The following is a 20,219-nucleotide window of genomic DNA, read 5'->3' as shown; positions in this document are numbered from 1 at the left end:
CTCCCCTTTCCCACTCAAGGCCCAAGCAAACTTACCAGCCATGCTTCCCAACTATCACTGACGTCCTCTTGTTAGCTGGAAAGTTGCGGCAAGGCAGAAGAAGGCCTTTAAGGACCTCAATTGGCGCGCGGGTAGGTAGGCTGCCCAAGGCCTTGCCATCCGCCCATTATATCATGGCCAGGTTGGGGGCAGGCAGGTAGGTGGCGGAAAAGGCATCCATGAAATTTTACAGGCCCCCCCTGCCTGTGATTCCGCCCGCAATGGATCATAAAATTCAGCCCACTTTACAGGTCATACATAATCTGTGTTGTTATATATCACTGTTCACTATCTAGAAATATTTCTGTAAGGGTTGAAATGTCTTTAAAATATATGAGTATTTCATACCACTGCCAAAAATATGAGCTTGGAACAGTTGGTTCTGATTATCTCATTTTGCAACAGATCACAGCCAATCTGTAGTGACGAGAATTGTGGAAATTATTATCTCAGAGGCTGTTATTTAGAATGCATTGACTGAAGTAACTGAACAGGTAGAAGTTGTGTGAATTTAAGAACTGTGATCCATTCAAAGCTCATAGGAATATGTGAAAATTAATGCTAACTTTTCAAACCATGCAACAGTTTGTATGTAATCTATAATTTACTAAAGTTAAAAGTTCAAATTTGGAAATTGCCTATGAATTACATGAAATCAGAAGTGAAGGAGCTTATTCATCAATAATGATGAAAATTATTAAGCATAAACTGATTTTGTTATTGTGTCTCTAGTTATCGACATGCACTAACAATAAATTTTGTGTGGAAAGGTATTGGGAGCTCTACAGACTGGATTACTGCTTTTACCATTGGAGTTGCTAGTTGATAATTGAATAACTTTGGCAGCAGTTTTGGACCAATTCAGAACCTGGACTCTTAAACTTTTACCACCACTTAGGCAGAAAAATGAACAATGAAAGAGAGGGAAATGTATGTGTTCGTGCATGTGTGAGTGTAACACTTTTCAACACAACATTATTTGAACAACTGGAAACTCTTTGGCCATTGTCAGGACGCCTTCTTATTCTTTCATGGGATGTGCGTATTGCTGTCTAGGCCAGCATTATTGCCCATCACTTATTGCCTTTGAGAAGGTGGGGTGGGACAGGATTTTGGCCCAGCAATGGTAAAGGAATGGCGATATAGTTCCAAGTCAGGATGGTGTGTGACTTGGAGGGGAACTTGCAGGTGGTAGTGTTCCCATGCATCTGCTGCCCTTGCCTTTCTTGGTGATAGAGGTCGTAGGTTCAGAGGGTGCTGTTGAAGGAGCCTTGGTGGATTACTGCAGTGCATCTTGTAGATTGTACACATTGCTGCCACTGTGCGTCAGCGGTGGAGGGAATGAACATTCAAGGTGATGAATGGGGTAATCAATCAAACAGACTGCTTTGTCCTGGATGGTGTTGAGCTTCTTAAGTGTTGTGGGAACTGCACTCGTCCAGGCAAGTGGATATTATTTCATCACACTCCTGACTTGTATCTTGTAGATAGTAGACAGGTTTTGGGCAGTAAGGAGGTGAGCTACTTGCTGCAGAATTCACCAGTTCTTGTAACCACAGTATTTATATGGCTGGTCCAGTTCAATTTCTGGTCATTGGTAACCCCCAGGTTACCATTGGTGGCAAGGGCATGTTGAGAGAGCAGTTAATAAAGCATATGGTATCCTAGGTTTTATTAATGGGAGCATTGCGTACAAGAGTAAAGAGGTCATGTTAAACTTGTACAAGATGCTGGTTAGGCCTCATCTGGAGTACTGCGTCCAGTTCTGGGCACCATACTTGAAGAAGGATGTGAAGGCATTGGTGAGAGTACAGAGGAGATTCACAAGAATGATTCCAGGGATTAAAAACTGCAGCTGTGAGGATAGATTGGAGAGGATGAATCTGTTTTCCTTGGAGAAAAGAAGGCTGAGAGGAGACTTGATAGAGGTATTCAAGATCCTGAGGGGTATGGAAGGGTAAATAGTGAGAAACTGTTCCCACTCAAGAGTACATCAAGAACTAGAGGGCATAGATTCAAAATAATGAGCAAAAGAAGTGATGCGAGGAAATATTTTTTCACCCCGATGTGGTTGGAGTCTGAAATGAACTTCCTGAGGGGGCGGTGGAGGCTGGTTCGATCGAGGTATTCAAAAGGGAATTAGATTACTCTAGAAACATAGAAACTAGGAGCAGGAGTAGGCCATTCAGCTCTTCGAGCCTGTTTCGCCCTTCAATATGATCATGGTTGATCCTCCATCTCAACGCCATATTCCCACTTTTTCGCCATACCCTTTGATGCTCCTGATATCCAAAAAATTATCAATTTCTTTCTTGAATATACTCAGTGCCCCGGCCTCCACAGCCTTCTATGGTAGTGAATACCATAAGACATAGGAGCAGAAATTAGGCCATTCGGCCCATCGAGTCTGCTCCGCCATTCAATCATGGCTGATAAGTTTCTCAACCCCATTCTCCCGCCTTCTCCCCGTAACCTTTGATCCCCTTACCAATCAAGAACCTATCTATCTCGGTCTTAAATACACTCAATGACCTGGCCTCTACAGCCTTCTGTGGCAATGAATTCCATAGATTCACCACTCTTTGGCTAAAAAAGTTTCTCCTCATCTCTGTTCTAAAAGGTCTTCCCTTTACTCTGAGGCTGTGCCCTCGGGTCCTAGTCTCTCCTACTAATGGAAACATCTTCCCCACGTCCACTCTATCCAGGTCTTTCAGTATTCTGTAAGTTTCAATCAGATCCCCCCTCATCCTTCTAAAGCCCATCGAGTATAGACCCAGAGTCCTCAAACGTTCCTCATATGTTCCTCATATGTTAAGCCTTTCATTCCTGGGATCGTTCTCGTGAACCTCCTCTGAACCCTCTTCAGGGCCAGAACATCGTTCCTGAGATACGGGTCCCAAAATTGCTCACAATATTCTAAATGTGGTCTGACCAGAGCCTTATAAAGCCTCAGCAGCACATCCCTGCTTTTATTTTCTAGTCCTCTCGAAATAAATGCCAACATTGCATTTGCCTTCCTAACTACTGACTCAACCTGCAAGTTAACCTTAAGAGAATCCTGGACTAGGACTCCCAAGTCCCTTTGCACTCCAGATTTCTGAATTCTCTCCCCATTTAGAAAATAGTCTATGCCTCTATACTTCCTACCAAAGTGCATGACCTCACACTTCCCCACGTTGTATTCCATCTGCCACTTCTTTGCCCATTCTCCTAACCTGTCCATATCCTTCTGCAGCCTCCCCGCCTCCTCAATACTACCTGTCCCCCCACCTATCTTTGTATCATCTGCAAACTTAGCCAGGATGCCCTCAGTTCCTTCATCTAGATCATTAATGTATAAAGTGAAAAGTTGTGGTCCCAACACTGACTCCTGCGGAACTCCACTAGTCACCGGCTACCATCCTGAGAAGGACCCCCTTATCCCCACTCTCTGCCTCCTGCCAGACAGCCAGTCTTCTATCCATGCTAGTACCTTGCCTCCAACATCATGGGCTCTTATCTTACTGGGCAGCCTCCTGTGCGGCACCTTGTCAAAGGCCTTCTGGAAGTCCAAGTAGATAACATCCATTGGCTCTCCTTTGTCTAACCTACTCGTTACCTCCTCAAAGAATTCTAACAGATTTGTCGGGCATGACCTCCCCTTGATGAAACCATGCTGACTTTGCCCTATTTTACCATGCACTTTCAAGTATTCTGAAATCTCATCCTTAATAATGGACCCTAAAATCTTACCAACGACTGAGGTCAGGCTAATCGGCCTGTAATTTCCCGTCTTTTGCCTCACTCCCAGTGGGGTTACATTAGCAATTTTCCAGTCCTTTGGGACCCTCCCTGACTCCAGTGATTCCTGAAAGATCACCACTAATGCCTCCACTATCTCTTCAGCTATCTCCTTCAGAACTCTGGGGTGTAATCCATCTGGTCCAGGTGATTTATCCACCTTCAGACCTTTCAGTTTTCCTAGCACCTTCTCCTTGGTAATGGCCACCATACTCACCTCTGCCCCCGACTCTCTTGAACTTTGGGGATGTTACTCGTGTCTTCCACCGTGAAGACTGACGCAAAGTATCTATTCAGTTCCTCCACTATTTCTTTGTTCCCCACTACTACTTCTCCAACGTCATTTTCCAGTGGCCCAATGTCCACTTTTGCCTCTTTCTTACCCTTTATATATCTAAAAAAACTCTTGCAATCTTCTTTTATATTACTGGCTAGTTTACCCTCATATTTAATCTTCTCCCTCCTTATTTCTTTTTTAGTTGTCCTCTGTTGGTCTTTATAGGCTTCCCAATCCCCTGGCTTCCCACTGCTCTTCGCCGCATTGTATGCTTTCTCTTTAGCTTTTAGGCGGTCCTTGACTTCCCTTGTCAGCCTTGGTTGCCTCGTCCTCCCTTTAGTATGCTTTTCTTCCTAGGGATGAATTTTTGTTGTGTCTCCCAAATTACTCCCAGAAACTCCTGCCATTGCTGTTCCACTGTCTTTCCTGCTAGGCTCATCTCCTGGTCAATTCTGGCCAGCTCCTCCCTCATGCCTATGTAGTTGCCTTTATTCAACTGTAATACCGTTACATATGATTCCAGCTTTTTCCTCTCAAATTGCAGGGTAAATTCTATCATATTATGGTCACTTCCTCCTAAGGGTTCCTTCACCTTAAGCTCCCTTATCAAATCTGCCTCATTACACATCACTAAATCTAGAATTGCCTGTTCCCTAGTGGGCTCCACCACAAGCTGCTCCAAAAAGCCATCTGGTAGACATTCCACAAATTCCTTTTCTTGGGATCCACTACCAACCTGATTTTTCCAGTCTACTTGCATATTGAAATCCCCCATGATCACTGTCACCTTGCCTTTCTTACACACCTTTTCTATCTGAAAAGAAAGAATGTGCAAGGTTACGGGGTTAAGGCAGGGGAATGGGATTGCGTAGAATGCTCTTTCAGCCAGCCAGTACAGACTTGATGGGCTGAATGGCCTCCTTCTGCACTGCAAAGATTCTGTGATTCTGTAAGGATGTTGATGGTGGGGGATTCAGCAATAGTAATGCCATTGTAATTGAAGGGGAGATGGTTGGATTCTCTCTTGTTGGAGATGGTCATTGCCTGGCACTTATATGGCACAAATGTTACTTGCCACTTATCAGCCCAAGCCTGAATGTTGTCCAGGTCTTGCTGTTTATGGTCACGGACTGCCTCAGTATCTGAGGAGTCACGAATGGAGCTGAACATTGTGCAATCATCCCTGAAGGTCCCCATTTTTGACCTTATGATGGAGGGAAGGTCATTGGTGAAGCAGCAGCTGAAGATGGTTGTATTATGACACAGCCGATGCTAAAGGCTGAGTTGTTCAAATCCCAGAGGGAAACTTTAAGCAACTGTCATAATCCATTTTTGCAATTTGTAATTTCGAGATGCAGACTTTGAATTCAGTTGGAATAAGACCACCGAGACTCATGGTTTTTATATAAAAGTAAATTAAACATTTATTAATTTAACAACAAATTAAACACAGACACGTGGCGACAAATTACTACTATAATAACTTTTTAACAAATTCCCAAATTAATCAATGCCAGGTAAATCTCCACTAAGGCAACAATAACCCATAAACTTTAAATAGACACCAGGCAAAGCACATTTGACCTTACGAATTTCAAATGAGGCTCCTTTGCAAGTTGGTTGGAGGCATACAGGCTGGGTTAGGTCTTAAATACCTCTACCTTACACACACAAACTCCTTTCTTTATACACCTAGCTTTCGATTTGAATGTAAGTTTTCCATTAGGGCAAAATTTTCCCCCCGCTGGGGAGGGGGGGGCAGTGTGGGAGTGGGCAGGTGGCCCTCCGATTGGCGCCCCCAATTGGGGGCATGCTGCCAATTTTCATGGGTGGGCCGACATCCACACGGAAGCGCTGTGTGTTCCATATGCAGGCGGGGGGGGGGGATGAATGGCAAATGTGGAAGTGCGCTGCTTCGCATATGCGCGCAAATGAGCGCTCCGATCTCCCTGAGACTAGGCGCTGCCTCAGGGAGATCAGTTCCCAAAGGGAAAAAGTTATTTTTTCGAAAATTTCATTAACCATCCATGTCCCCTCATGTGACGATGTCACATGAGTTGGGACATGGACATAACTTTAAGTAAAAGTTAATCTTAATTTTTAAATTCAGTCATGAAACCTCATCCCGTGGATGAGGTTTCATGCTTTTTCAGGTGGCTGCCAGCGCTCCTGACCTGCCTGCCAACCTTAAGGTTGGACGGGCAGGTCCACTAATTGCTTTAATTGCTTTTTGAATGGCCTCAATAGACCGTTGACAGGTTGGCGGGCGCACAGCTGACTCGCCCGCGCCCCCACTGACCTGAAAACGCAAATGACGCAGGATGACAACGGGAGTTCTGCCCGACGTCATTCCGCGTCATTTTACGTGTCGGCGAGCGAGCTCTGCCCCCTGCTCGACAACAGGAAAATTCTTTGCCTAGGTCTTTTGAACTTCAGCTCTTCTAATAATAAAACCCCTTTCATAGCACCAATTTTATTAGTGAGCTGAAAAAATAAACACATTGGCTTCTTCTAGCTAGGTGCAAGATTTTACCCGTAGTCTTGAATGGGGTTTATTCAACAAATGCAAATGAACACTTTACCTTACTGTTCTCCTTACTGTTCACCCAATTAACATCTAAAAACTACCAAACTTCAAAGAACCCAGACTAGCTGGCTTTAATCCAATTAAGACACACATAGGCACACACCTAGACACAGACCCCCCACTAGAATTCTATTTTAAAAAATAATTGCCAATACCATTATACACATTAATATCTCTTCATGACAGCTGGGCATGGAAAATACCCTGAGGAACTGCTGCAGTGATGAGCTGCTGGATATGACTCCAACCTGTGAAGAGTTTTCTCCCAATTCCCATTGACTCCAGTTTTACCAGGGTTACTTGACGCCACATGCCGTCAAATGCTGCCTTGATGTCAAGGGCAGTCACTCTCACCAAATCCCTGGAATTCAGCTCTTTTGTCCATGTTTGGACCAAGATTGTAATGAGCTCAGCAGATGAGTGACCCTGACAAAACACAAACTGAGCATCAGTGAGCAGGTTGTTTTTGGGTAACTGCTGCTTGATGGCACTGTCAATGACCCCTTCCATCACTTTACTGATGATCAAGAGTAGACTGATGGGATGGTAATTGGCCAGGTTGTAATTATCCTGCTTTTTGTGTATAGGACGCCCCTGTGCAATTTTCCACATTGCTGTGTAGATGCCAGTGTTGTATCTGTACTGGAACAACTTGGCTAGGGGCGTGGCTAGTTCTGGAGCATATGTCTTCAGTACAATTGCCGGAATGTTGCCAGGGTCCATAGCCTTTGCAGTATCCAGTGCTTTCAGCCTTTCCTTGATATCACGTGGAGTGAATCGAATTCACTTCATCTGGCATCTCTGATGCTGGGGACCTCAGGGGGAGGCCGAGATGGATCATCCACTTGAAATTTCTGGCTAAAAATGGCTGCAAATGCTTCTGCCTTGTCTTTTGCACTGATGTGCTGGGCTCCACCATCATTGAGGATGGGGATGTTTGCGGTGTCTCCTCCTCCAGTTAGTTGTCTAATTGTCCACCAACATTCCCGACTGGACGTGGCAGGACTTTGGAGCTTGGATCTGATCCGTTGGTTGTGGGATTGCTTAGTTCTGTTTGTCGTTTGCTACATATGCCGTTTAGCACGCTAGTCCTGTGTTGCAGCTTCACCAGGTCAACACCTCATTTTTAGCCTTGCCTGGTGCTGCTCCTGGTATGCCCTCCTGCACTCTTCATTGAACCAGGGTTGACCGCCCCTGGCTTGATGGTAATGGTAGAGTGAGGGACATGGCGGGTCGTGAGATTACAGATTGTGGTTGCACACAATTCTGTTGCTGCTGATGGCCCACAGTGCCTTATGGATGCCCAGTTTTGAGTTGCTAGATCTGTTTGAAATCTATCCTATTTAGCATAATGGTAGTGCCACACAACATGATGGAGGGTATCCTCAATGTGAATATGTAACTTCTTCTCCACAAGCAGTGGTCACTCCTATCAATACTGTCATGAACAGATGCAACTGTGACAGGTAGATTGGGGAGGATGAGGTCAAATAGAATTTTCCCACTTGTTGGCTCCCTCACACTTGCCGTAGTTCCAGTCTAGTAGCAATGTCCTTGGTGAGCTCGGTCAGTAGTAGTGCTACCGAGCCACTCTTGGTGATGGATATTGAAGTTCCCCACCCAGAGAACATTCTGTGCCCTTGCCACCATCAGTGCTTCCTCCAAGTGGTGTTCAACATAGAGGAGTACTGATTCATCAATTGAGAGGGTAACCAGCAGGAGGTTTCCTTGCCCATGTTTGAATTGATTCCATGAGACTTCATGGGGTCCAGAGTCAATGTTGAGGATTCTAAGGATGACTCACAACTGTGGACCACTGTGTTGCCACCTCACAGGTCTGTCCTGTCAGTGGGGACAGGGCTGGTGATGGTGGTGTCTGAGATATTGCCTGCAAGGTATGATTCCATGAGTATGACTATGTCAGGCTTGACTAGTTTGTGGGACAGCTCTCCCAATTTTGATACAAGCCCCTAGATGTTACTTATGAGACTTTGCAGGGTCGACAGGGCTGGGTATGGCATTATCATTTCGGGTGCCTAGGTTGATTCCAGGTGGTCCATCTGTTTTCATTCCTTTTTTCAGGCTTTGTAGCAGTTTAATGCAACTGAGTGGCTTGCTAGGCCATTTCAGGGGCATTTAAAAGTCAACCACATTGCTGTAGATCTAGAGTCATATGCAGGCCAGACCAGCTAAGAACAGCAGATTTCCTTGCCTAAAGGACTTTAGTGAACCGGATGGGTTTTTACAACAATCGACAATGGTTTCATGGTCACTGTAACCGAGACTAGTTTTTAATTCCAGATTAGTTGATTGAATTTAAATTCCTGCAGCTGCCATTCTACCATAGCATTACTGGCCTCCATATTACTAGTCCAGTGACATTACCACTACACCACCGCCTCCCCCTAGCTCCTTATGTGGTTTGGTGTCATACCTTGTTTTGTAATGCTCCTGTGAAGTGCCTTGGAACTTTTCATTACGTTAGAGGCAGTATATAAATATATGCTACTGTTGTTGTTATGTATCTCATTAAGGCTCCTGCCAAAACTTTTGTTGTTTGTACATGCCATCTTTTGCCTCCCTCTTCTAATTATACAGAAGGTTGTAGCCAATCTAAGTGCTAAATTCAGTTTACATAAAATCTAATGAAAAGTGGTTCGGTGGAAATAGATTCACCTTTGGTGGAAGACATAGTGAGTGGGTCGATCTCTCATTACACACCTTGTCCAGTATCGTTTCTATTGACTTGCATTGAAAGGGGAATTAGGCATGTCCATTAGCACATCCAACTTTGCGCCCCAGTGAAGTTGAATTTCATCCCTTATGACTTCATTTCAAAAGAATATAAACAGAAGGATTTGAAAAGAAATTTAGAGGGCTATAGTTGAAGCATATAATTAAGTTACAAGTAAAGAATTTTCAAACTTGGGTGGTAGATGCATAATCAACAGAAGTTTTGGTAGGAGCTTTAATGAGAAACATAACAAGGTATATTTACATAGTGCCTCTAATGTAATCAAAAGTTCCAAGGCTCTTCACAGAAACATTATAAAATAAGCACATATAAGGAGCTATTAGGTCAGCTGACCAAAAGCTTGGTCAAAGAGAGAGGTTTTAAGGTGTGCCTTAAAGGAGAAAAATCGAGGTAGAGAAGCAGAGAGAAGAAGAGAGGGTATCAACTGAATGCACAGCCAGCAATAGTGGAGCAATTAAAACTGGGGTTGCACAAGAGGCCAGATTTTGAGGAGCACTGATATCTTGGAGGATTGGGAAGCTGAAGGAGATAGGGAGGGGCAAGGCCATGGAGGAATTTGAAAACAAGGATCAGAATTTGAAAATCAAGACGTTGCTTGACCGGAGCTAATGTAGGTCAAGAAACACAGGGATGATAAGCGAATGGGACCTGCTGTGAGTTAAGACCCATGCAGCAGAGTTTTGGGTGACCTCAGGTTTGCGAAAGAAAGATTAAATTAAGATGAATATAGAGATAATCTTCCAATAAGAAAACAAAAATAAGAATGGAATAAAATATTGCTTAGGACAGAAAGAGAAATACGAAACAGTTTTCAATGTATATTTTTCATGTGAACTGTTAAAGAACAAGTAAGCAATAAACAGCAACTTTGACAATTGGGTATTGAAAGTACAGAACATGCTAGAGATTCTTAATGAATTGTTTCTTCATAAAGGAAGATTATATAATATTTGGGATGAATGATCTGAAACTGGTATGGGTAATGGCCAATGGATATATTTTGGGCTGGATGAAGGTTTGTAGTGGAGTTCTCCAGGGGTCGGTATTGGGACCCTTGCTTTTCCTGATGTATATTAATGATCTAGATCTTGGTGTGCAGGGGACAATTTCAAAGTTTGTAAATGATTCAGAAGCATTGTAAACTGTGAGGAGGGCAGTATAGAACTTGAAAAGGACATAGACAAATTGGTGGAGTGGGCAGATAGGTGGCAGATGAAGTTCAATGTGGAGAAGTGTGAAGTGATGTATTTTGGTAGGAAGAACATGGAGAGACAATATAAGCTAAGAGGTACAATTCTTAAGGGGGCGCAGGAGCAGAGGGACCAGGGTATATATGTGCATAGATCATTGAACATGGTAGGACAGGTGGAGAGAGCAGTTAATGAAGCATACAGTATCCTGGGCTTTATTAATAGGGGCATAGAGTACAAGAGCTAGGAGATTATGCTGAGCTTATACAAGACACTAGTTAGACCTCAGCTGGTGTATTGTGTACAGTTCTGGGCACCACACTATAGGAAGGATGTGAATGCATTGGAGAGAATGCAGAAGAGGTTTGCAAGAATGGTTCCAGGAATGATAAACTTCAGTTATGAAGATCGATTGGAGAGATTGGGACTGTACTCCTTGGAGAGGAGAAGGCTAAGAGGAGATTTGATAGAGGTGTTCAAAATCATGAGGGGGCTGGATAGAGTAGATAGGGAGAAAATGTTTCCAGTTGTGAAAGGATTGAGAACCAGAGGGCACAGATTTAAAGTGATTTGCAAAAGAAGCAAATGTGATGTGAGAAAAAACTTTTTCACACAGCGAGTGGTTCAAGTCTGGAATGCACTGACTGGAAGTGTGGTGGAGGCAGGTTCAATCGAGGCATTCAAGAGGGCATTAGATGATTACTTGAATAGAAACAATGGCAAGGGTACGGGGAGAAGGCAGGAGAATGGCACTAATGCTCATTTGGAGAGCTGGTGTGGATACAACGGGCTGAATGGCCTCCTTTTGCGTCATAACATTCTGTGATTCTGTGATGGGTTGTGGGTGGGGGAGAAACCAATATTTCAAAAGAAATTGGTGAGTACCGCCTCTCAAGAAAGTGAAAACAGATACTGGGCACTACACCCCAAAATCTTGTCCTGGACACATTATTAAAGACTGTCTTCTTTGATGTCTAGACTGTCATTTACATGAATTAAAATTTTATTAAGTCAAGATAGATGTGGAAGAGAACGATCATGACTAACAAATCTATTATCTTGTTGAGGTTTCCGCAACAGAAAAGCAAGAGGATGTAATTAATATGTATTTAGATTCTCCAAAAGCATTTGGTATGACATGTAAGCCTTGGCTCAGTGGTAGAACTCTGAGGTAGAAGGCTGTAGGTTCAAACAGTAGTCCATAGACTTGAGGACATAATCAGAACTGTACTGATGGAGTAGTGTATTGTTAGAGCCACTGTCTGTCAGATGAGACATTACAATGAAGCCTTATCTGCTTGTATAAGTAGATTTAAAAGATCTTATGACAATTAAAGAGTAGGGGTGGTATCCTGTCCAACATTTATTTCTTGATCAGCGCTGCCAAAAACAGATCAACTGATCAGTCCACTCATTATTTTTGGGACTTTACTGAGTGCAACTTGACTGACACATTTACCCACAAAGCAACAGTGATTACACTTCAACAGCAACAACTACAACTTGCATTATATATCACCTTTAATGTAGTATATTATCCCAAGGTGTTTCACAGGAACGTTAGCAAACAAAAATTTAATATGGAGCCAGGTAAGGGAATATTAGGGCAGGTAACCAAAAGCTCGGTCAAAGAGATAGGCAGGATTTTCCAGTCCCACCCACAATGATGCCCGCCGCTGGCGAAAATCCCGCCCATAGTTACTAAGGAGCACTTAAAAGAAAAGAGGCTTAGGAAGGGAATTCCAGAGCTTAGGTCATAGACAGCAGAAGGCACGTTTGCCACTGGTCGAGCAATTAAAACCAGGGATGCATAAGAGGCTAGAATTGGAGGAGGGCAGGGATCTCTGAGGGCTGAAGGGAGTTAAGTGATAGGAAAGGGTGAGGCCATGTAAAGTTTTCGCAATCAAAGATGTGAATTTTACCATTGAGGCCTTGCCAAACCAGGAAGCAATGTAGATCAGCAAGCACATGGGTGATGGGTGAATGGGACCTGGTGCGAGTTAGGATGTGGGCAGCAGAGTTTTGGATGAGCTGAAATTTATGGAGGGTAGAAGATGGGAGAACATTGGAAAAGTCAAGACTGGAGACAAAGGCATGGATAAGGGATCTAGCAGCAGATGAACTGAGACAAGGATGGAGACAGGCAATTTTATGGAGATGGAAGTAGGCAGTTTTAGTGATGGAGCCAACATGTGGTTGAAAGCTCATCTCGGGGTCAAAAGTCATTCGTTGGGTGAAGAGAGCTTTGGATTGTTTTGAGGATGCAACAAGTGCAATATAATTGCAAGTTATTTCATTCCCCAAGAGGAGCAAACTTAAAGACGGTAAGGTTATGGTGTGAGAGAGGAATCAACTATATTCAATTTTCAGAGAAAGTGCCTGAAAAAGTTTGAGGTACGGAAACCCTGGCAAAGGATGGAGTCTGAAGGCAATCTGAAGGTATAGTGACTGGACTTAACATAAAAATGAAGCAGCCATCAATAAAGCAAGTAAATGCACAATATAACACAAAACTATTGGAGATAATTTTGACTTTGTACGTTAGTGTTTAATAGAGAATAGGAAATTGGCAACCCTCGTTATATCTCTCTTGATTTTTACTTGCATTGACTTTAGGTCAAGTGAGGCATTTCCCATCATTCCCTCTGACACAAAGAGCAGAATCTTTAGGTTGGCATGTGGGCACGCGCCCGACCACTGGAGCGTAAAATAGTGTGATGACATCAGGCGAGCATCCTGACGTCATCCTGTGCTCCCGCGATTTTTTGTGGTCCGCCCAACCTTACGGTTGGTGGACAGGCAAATCTGCCAGGCGGACTTTGCATTTTTGATGAAACCTCATCCAAGAGCGGGATGAGGTTTCCATTATTAATTTTTTAAAAATGTATGGACAGAATTCTCTCATGTATATGTTCAGGTGACTGATTCTGATGCGTGGACACTTTTTTTCTGGATTTTAAAACCTTTATTTATTGGTTTTAAATTCTTCAGCTCCCTGAGGCAGCTCTCTGCCTTCAGGGAGCTTTCATCCCGCGCTCCCCCGCGCCCACGCTTACGTCAGCACCTTCCCTCCTCCCGCCCCCACCCCAGCCGCGCAGAGCATTTTGTGCACGCTTCACGCTGGCTGGCTCTTAATTGGCCAGCCAGCATGAAATCACAGCCGGGGGCCAGTCACGGGCGACGGTCCATTCCCCGGCCACTCCTGGGCCCGCCAACCACGCCTGCCGACCTAAAAATCCTGCCCAAAGAATCTTGGGGCGAATGTAATTGAATTTTTTTGAAACATTGAGCAGTATAGAAAATGTGAAACGAAAACATTTCCCTAAACATTAAGGTGGCATGATCTAAAGATAGGAGGCTGATGTTTTAAATTCAGCTCTCTTCCCACAAAAGTATGTTAATGTGTCGAATAAGCTACCAACTGAAATTGGTGTGAAAGTTGTTAATTTATTTTACAAAATGCATGAGTCACCTTTGAAGATAAAGATACAAGAGAATTACTAAAATAAGGACCAATAAAGGTAGTCACATGCCTATGTATGAATGTCCCGAGGCAATACATCATGGTGTGAAACTAAGGCAGTGGAATGATTTTTTAAAAATTATGTAATTGACACCAGTCCCTATTATGGCACCATATGACATGGTAGTTATCGCGTTCTTTACTTGTGCGTTTGTAATTATAAGACACTGTGGGGTGATTTTTTTTTCAAGTGAAACAATTTTCTTCACAATTAACAGCCTGCTAACAAAGCTGCAGATTTCCTCCAGTTTTGTTCAGAGGTAATTAATGGTACAGAAAAATAGCTTTCCTCCATTTTCTTTTGCTGAAACAGGAATCCAACTCTGAAGGAATCAATTTCAATTCACAATTGTTCAGATGCTTGACAATGCGTTTATCTTTTTGTCAGGTCATGCTCCAGAGATCCCACACAGTCTGTCCTTAACAGAGTCAAAGAGATGGGTGAAATATTTTGTCACCATTATACACAGTCCACCAAGGATCACTCTGCCTTCTCAATAGGTTAGTACAGGTGATGCCAAACACAATTAACAGTATGTTACTGAAAAACCGCTACCAAATGTAATAGGAATAACAGCTGCATAATGATCGTGGGGGTCAACAATGGGATCACCAAAGTCCAGAAACTTAATTGGACCAGTCACATAAATTCTGTGGCTACAAGAACTGAACAGAGGCTGAGTATTCTGTGATGAGTAACTCACCTTTTGACTCCTCATAGTCCTTCCACCATCTCCAAGCCACAAGTCGGGAGTGTGATGGAATACTCTCCACTGGCCTGGATGAGTGTAACTCCGATGACACTCAAGAAGCTCAACACCATCCAGGACAAAGCAGCCCGCTTGATTGGCAACCCATTCACCACCTTAAACATTCACTCCACCACTGTTGCACAGTGGCAGCAGTGTGTACCATATGCAAGATGCATGGCAGCAACTTGCTAAGGCTCCTTCAACAGCACCTTCCAAACCAAAGACCTCTACCGCCAAGAAGAACATGGGCAGTAGGCCTAGGGATTGCCTAGACAACGACACCCACTTCCCGTGAATGAATAAATTTTTTAAAACTGTTAATAGGAACACCACCTACAAGTTCCCCTGCAAGTCACAAGCCATCCTGACTTGAAATTGTATCACTTTTCCTTCATTGTTGCTGAGTCAAAATCCTGGAACTCCCTCTCTAACTGCACCACATGGACTACAGCGAATGAAGAAAGCTGCTCACTGGATGCTGGGCATCAAAAGCTGGCCCTTCCAAGGATGCCCACATCCCATGAATGATGAAAAAAAATTATCCATTTTCATTTATTGTATTGTTAATACATTATTCCATAGAAAAATAAACATTAAATTTATATTTGAGAAAATAATACTGGGGACATGACTGAAACAGATTTTTGTCAGAACCTCTTAACAAATGCCATTAGTTACAGGGTAATAAATCGTGGTTGGAGCTTTGGTTATTGGGTTTTGTTGTCCATTTCTTCTACAAATACCTTGAAGTCAGGATGTCTGTAGCCCATGTCAATCATGGCAAATCCCTTCCCTCTTAATTTAGGTTTCTTTTCCTGCAAATTCTAATCGACCTTTGCTATTCTTAGCCCACCTTCAATATGTCCCTCCAAATCTCACTTTGATTCACCCAGATGCATTCCTGACTGCTTCCAACAGCGTGAACCTGTTCCTGCCTGGGTCCTCCTATCTTTTATCTTCAGTTATTCCTATTTTCCTGTGACTAAGAATGAAGCAGTTTTTATTATATCGAGTTAAGGAGGGACTATCCTAACTTGTGATGGAGTAAATTATTTCTTTGGAAGGAAGTGGTATATAGTGGTTTGTTGTAGAAAATGACCTGCTAATCTTGGTCTCTAATTGCACAGACAATACTACCAAGCGCCTTCGACTTGCAGAGGTCCTTTACTACAAAGTCCTGGAAACAGTCATTGAGCAAGAGAAGAGGAGATTAGGAGAGATAGATCTGACTGTAAGTACAATTAAAATATTTTAAAAACAGATAAAACTTAAACGTTACTGCTTGCATAAGGTTTCTCACACTGACATCACAAGAGAGTCAACTTTAGGTTGAGCTGTTATGTAAATTTTGGGTAGCTTTCACACAAAGTTGCCACCATGTGTCAAAGGTGAAACTTTTCTATCTATATTTTAAGTGTGTATTAGCTCTCGACACTCAGCGTTTCTTTTAATATGGCACATGAATCTTAACTGTGCTGGTGTCTGGTTTCATAATGTCCTTAGTTCATTATGAGGTATTTTCTTTGAAATGTGGTGGCTAAGAAGCAATAAGTTTCTTAGGCACCCTTCCTTGTTTGATACCATCGCTACCCCACCCCGATGCTCCAGTGTGGTTGTTGGCATTACTGACAGAGATCTGCTAGAATTAGGAGGAACCTCAAGTCGAAGATAAAACATAAAGTTGATTTTGTTACAGTATAAATTTTGGAAACTGTCACACCTTCCTTGTGATAAAAATAGCCTTAGTGAAATGGCAAAGCTTCCAATAAATACCCCGTTGTGTTGGTTTTGAATTATATTCACATCACGTGGACAAATGTGGATTAATTAAGAAGTGCCAGCTTGGAATTGTTAAAGGCAAATTGTGTTTATCAAACTTGATTGAGTTTCTTATTGAGGTAACAGAGATGGTTGATGAGGGTAATGCATCTGATGAAGTATGTATGAACTTCCAAACTCTCAAGCCATAAAATAGGGTTGCCAGCAAAGTTGAAGCCCATAGAATAAAGGGCAAAATGGTAGGATGGATACAAAGTAGGCTGAGTGACAGGAGGCAGAAAGTATTGGTGGATGATTGTTTTTCCGACTGGAGGAAGGTATACAGTGGGGTTCTCCAAGAGTCGATGTTAGAACCAATGCTTTTCTTGATCTATATTAATAACCTAGACTTTGGTATATAGGGCTCACTTCCAAAATTTGCAAATGATACCAAACTTGGAAGTATTGTGAATTGTGAGGAGGCCAGTGATAGACTTCAAGAGGACATAGACAGGCTGGTGGAGTGGACGGACATATGGCAGATTAAATTCTATGCAGAGAAATGCGAAGTATTACATTTTGGTAAGAAGAATGAGGAGAGGCAATATAAAATAAAGGATATAGTTTTAAACGGGGTGCAGGAACATAGAAGCCTGGGGGCATATCCACACAAATTGTTGGAAGGTGGCAGGGCAGGTTGAGAAATTGGTTAATAAAGCATTCAGGATCCTGGGCTTTATAAATAGAGGCATAGAATACAAATGCAAGGAAGTTATGATGAGTCTTTATAATCTGGTTCAGCCTCAGTTGGAATATTATGCCAAATCCTGGGCACCTGGCTTTAAGAATGATATGAAGGCTTTAGAGAGAATGCAGAAAAGATACATGAGAGTGGCTCCAGGGATGAGGGACTTCAGTTATGTGGATAGATTGGAGAAGCTGGGGTTTTTATTCCTAGAGGAGAGAAGGTTGAGAGGAAATTCGAGAGGTGTTCAAAATCATGAGGAGTCTAGATAGAGTAGATGGAGAGAAACTGCTCTCATTGTCGGAATGGTTGAGAACCAGAAGACCGGGATTTAAAGTAAAAGAACCAAAAGCAACATGAGGAAAAACGCTTTTCGCAGCAAGTGGTTAGGATCTGAAATGCGCTATCTGAGAGTGTAGTGGAGGCACATGCAATCGGGGCTTTCAACAGGGAATTGGATAAACACCTGATGGAAAATAAACGCAGGACTACACGGAAAGAATGGGACAATGGGACTAGCTGAGCCAACATGGACATAATGGGCTGAATGGCCTCTTGCTGTGCTGCAACCATTCTCTCATTGTTTTTACTTTTAATATTAAGTGGATTTTTTTGTATTCCTTTTTGCCACAACTGATTTTGTTTCTACATTCGTTTCATGGAAATAATGTCACAATTATGAACAAACGGCCATGGGAAATAAAAAGCATAAGCATGAGCTCTCATGATGGCCACTTGGAGCTGTTTATGACATACAGACCAACAGGTTCCTAAGATATTGCATATGTACAATAAAGAATCAACCAAATGAACGTCTGATGTTCATAGTTTACATTTATCAAAATATGGCAAATGTCTCTGCCCTTCATACAGGGGATATTGGAACAAGATATATTTCATCGATCTCTTCTGGCTTGCTGCCTTGAGATAGTTATCTTTTCCTATAAACCTCCAGGAGACTATTCATGGATCATTGAGATATATGACCTTCCACCCTATCATTTTTATAAGGTAAGCAATGCTTAGCGTTGACCTTCTATTAACCCTTTTAAATTAATACTCCAGAATGAGGCCTAATAGAGCAATATTATTCTTGAGAAATTGCTTGAAGAAATACTCTGTCTTTATTTTGCTAGTAATTATTATGTATTATTATTGAAATTATGGCCTGTTCTTGTTTCACAATTGGGGTCATCATTTTCTTTATGTGTTTCTACATTTTCAAGACTCACATCATCAAAGATGGCCCTATTTTCCTTCCCCGCAGTAAGGTAAATCTGGTGATGGACTTTTAAAATTGGCCCCTTTTCACCTCAGCTGAGTCCATCTGTAATATTTGTTCAGCTCACTTAAATGCCTTGTGTGAGCAACAGGCAGGGCTATTGCCTGGAAAATGATCTTTACATCAAACTGGGAAGGAGAAGTTGTATAACTCTTGCAGCCCTTAAAATCAGCACAGGTTTCTGACAGTAATTTGGCATGCTCACTGCAGCAAGAAAAAGTAGTTCAATGAACTCCAATCCAGAGTGCAGCCTTGCTATAACTTTATGAGAGAAAACAAAACATTCTAGAGGGTTTACTAGGTTATTGGCTGCCTTTTCACAGAATCATCAATCTGACAGAGCAACCAGGAACTTGAACTTCCCATTTTTCCTGGGTAGACTTCGGGGAAGGCACCTACCAGGTATAAATCATCACCTGGAAGTTCCCCTCCAAGTCACTCACCATCCTGACTTGGAAATATATTGCCGTTCCTTCACTGTCGCTGGTTCAAAATCCTGGTACTCCCTTCCTAACAGCACTGTGGGTGTACCTACACCACATGGACTGCAGCGGTTCAAGAAGGCAGCTCACTACCACCTTCTCAAGGGCAACTAGGGATGGGCAATAAATGCTGGTCTAGCCAGCAAAGCCCACATCCCGTGAATGAATAAAAAAAATGTGAAAGATCTTAATAGCATCAATCTCATTTTAGTTACATAGGGCTGATTTTAAGGGCCACCCGCATGCAGGAAAACAGACAGGTAGACCCTTAAATAAGGGCCAAGCAGTCGGCAGCATTCCCGCGACTGGTCTACCTGCACCACCCCCTCCACGATTTTATGGGCATCAGGTGGGGTACCCGCCTGTGGCTCAATTGAGACTCATAAGTGGACAATTAATGCCCAATTAAGGGCCTCATCCTGCCACTGCTCCATTATTAAGGGTGGCATGAGAGGCCTGTGCCCGAGATGTAACCCAGGAGGTTTAACCCTACGGGCTGTGGGTCAGTGAAAGGGTGGGGTTGCCTTCTATCCAGCCTCCTGTGTCAATCAGAAGCTCCCCTCCCACAGTTTTGCCTCCCCACATCTACCCTCACCCCCTGCCCTGTCCAACATGCCCCCGCCCCACCATGCTCACTGGGACATGTCAGCCTGGCCTCAGTGAGATCTCAAACTTACCTGAATGTCCAGGTCCATCACTGAACCCCATGTCCTTGGCCACTGCTCCTGCTCATGCTGCTGGTGTGCGGACCTACCGGCCTCCGATTGACCAGCAGCTCTATGAGGCGGAAAAGCCTCCTGGAGATTGGGATGGAAGTCCCGCCTCGTGCTAATTAAAGGGCCGTCGCCCAAAAAAGTAAAGCAGGGCGAGCCAGCTAATTGAAGGAAGGGCCACTCCCAAAATTTGCATTAGGATGCGGGGAGCCTACCCTCTGCATCAAATCCAGCCCTTAGAGTTTAAATGATCTGTGTGAGGAACTGGGCACAAAGTGCATAAGGTCCCAAGGATCCTACTGCCTCTGTCTAAAGCATTAGGAGCTGGTGCACACA

General features: G+C 43.2%; 1 protein-coding gene across 5 annotated transcripts in view; it reads left to right on the top strand.

Annotated features, from left to right (window-relative positions):
• The window catches only part of rbl2 (retinoblastoma-like 2 (p130)), a 178,496-nt gene that overhangs the window by 121,918 nt on the left and 36,359 nt on the right, over positions 1-20,219 (top strand). For all 5 annotated transcript variants that reach the window (XM_078544278.1, XM_078544280.1, XM_078544276.1 and 2 more), the window contains 3 exons: positions 14,540-14,652; positions 16,031-16,134; positions 18,280-18,417. In XM_078544278.1, coding sequence (XP_078400404.1) covers positions 14,540-14,652; positions 16,031-16,134; positions 18,280-18,417 — 355 coding nt within the window. The remainder of the gene's footprint in view (positions 1-14,539; positions 14,653-16,030; positions 16,135-18,279; positions 18,418-20,219) is intronic.

Source organism: Cetorhinus maximus, chromosome 6 (assembly GCF_964194155.1).
Source record: "Cetorhinus maximus chromosome 6, sCetMax3.hap1.1, whole genome shotgun sequence".
Taxonomy (NCBI): Eukaryota; Metazoa; Chordata; class Chondrichthyes; order Lamniformes; family Cetorhinidae; genus Cetorhinus; species Cetorhinus maximus.
Note: the sequence above shows the minus strand (reverse complement) of the source record. Positions and strands in the feature narration are given on the sequence as shown.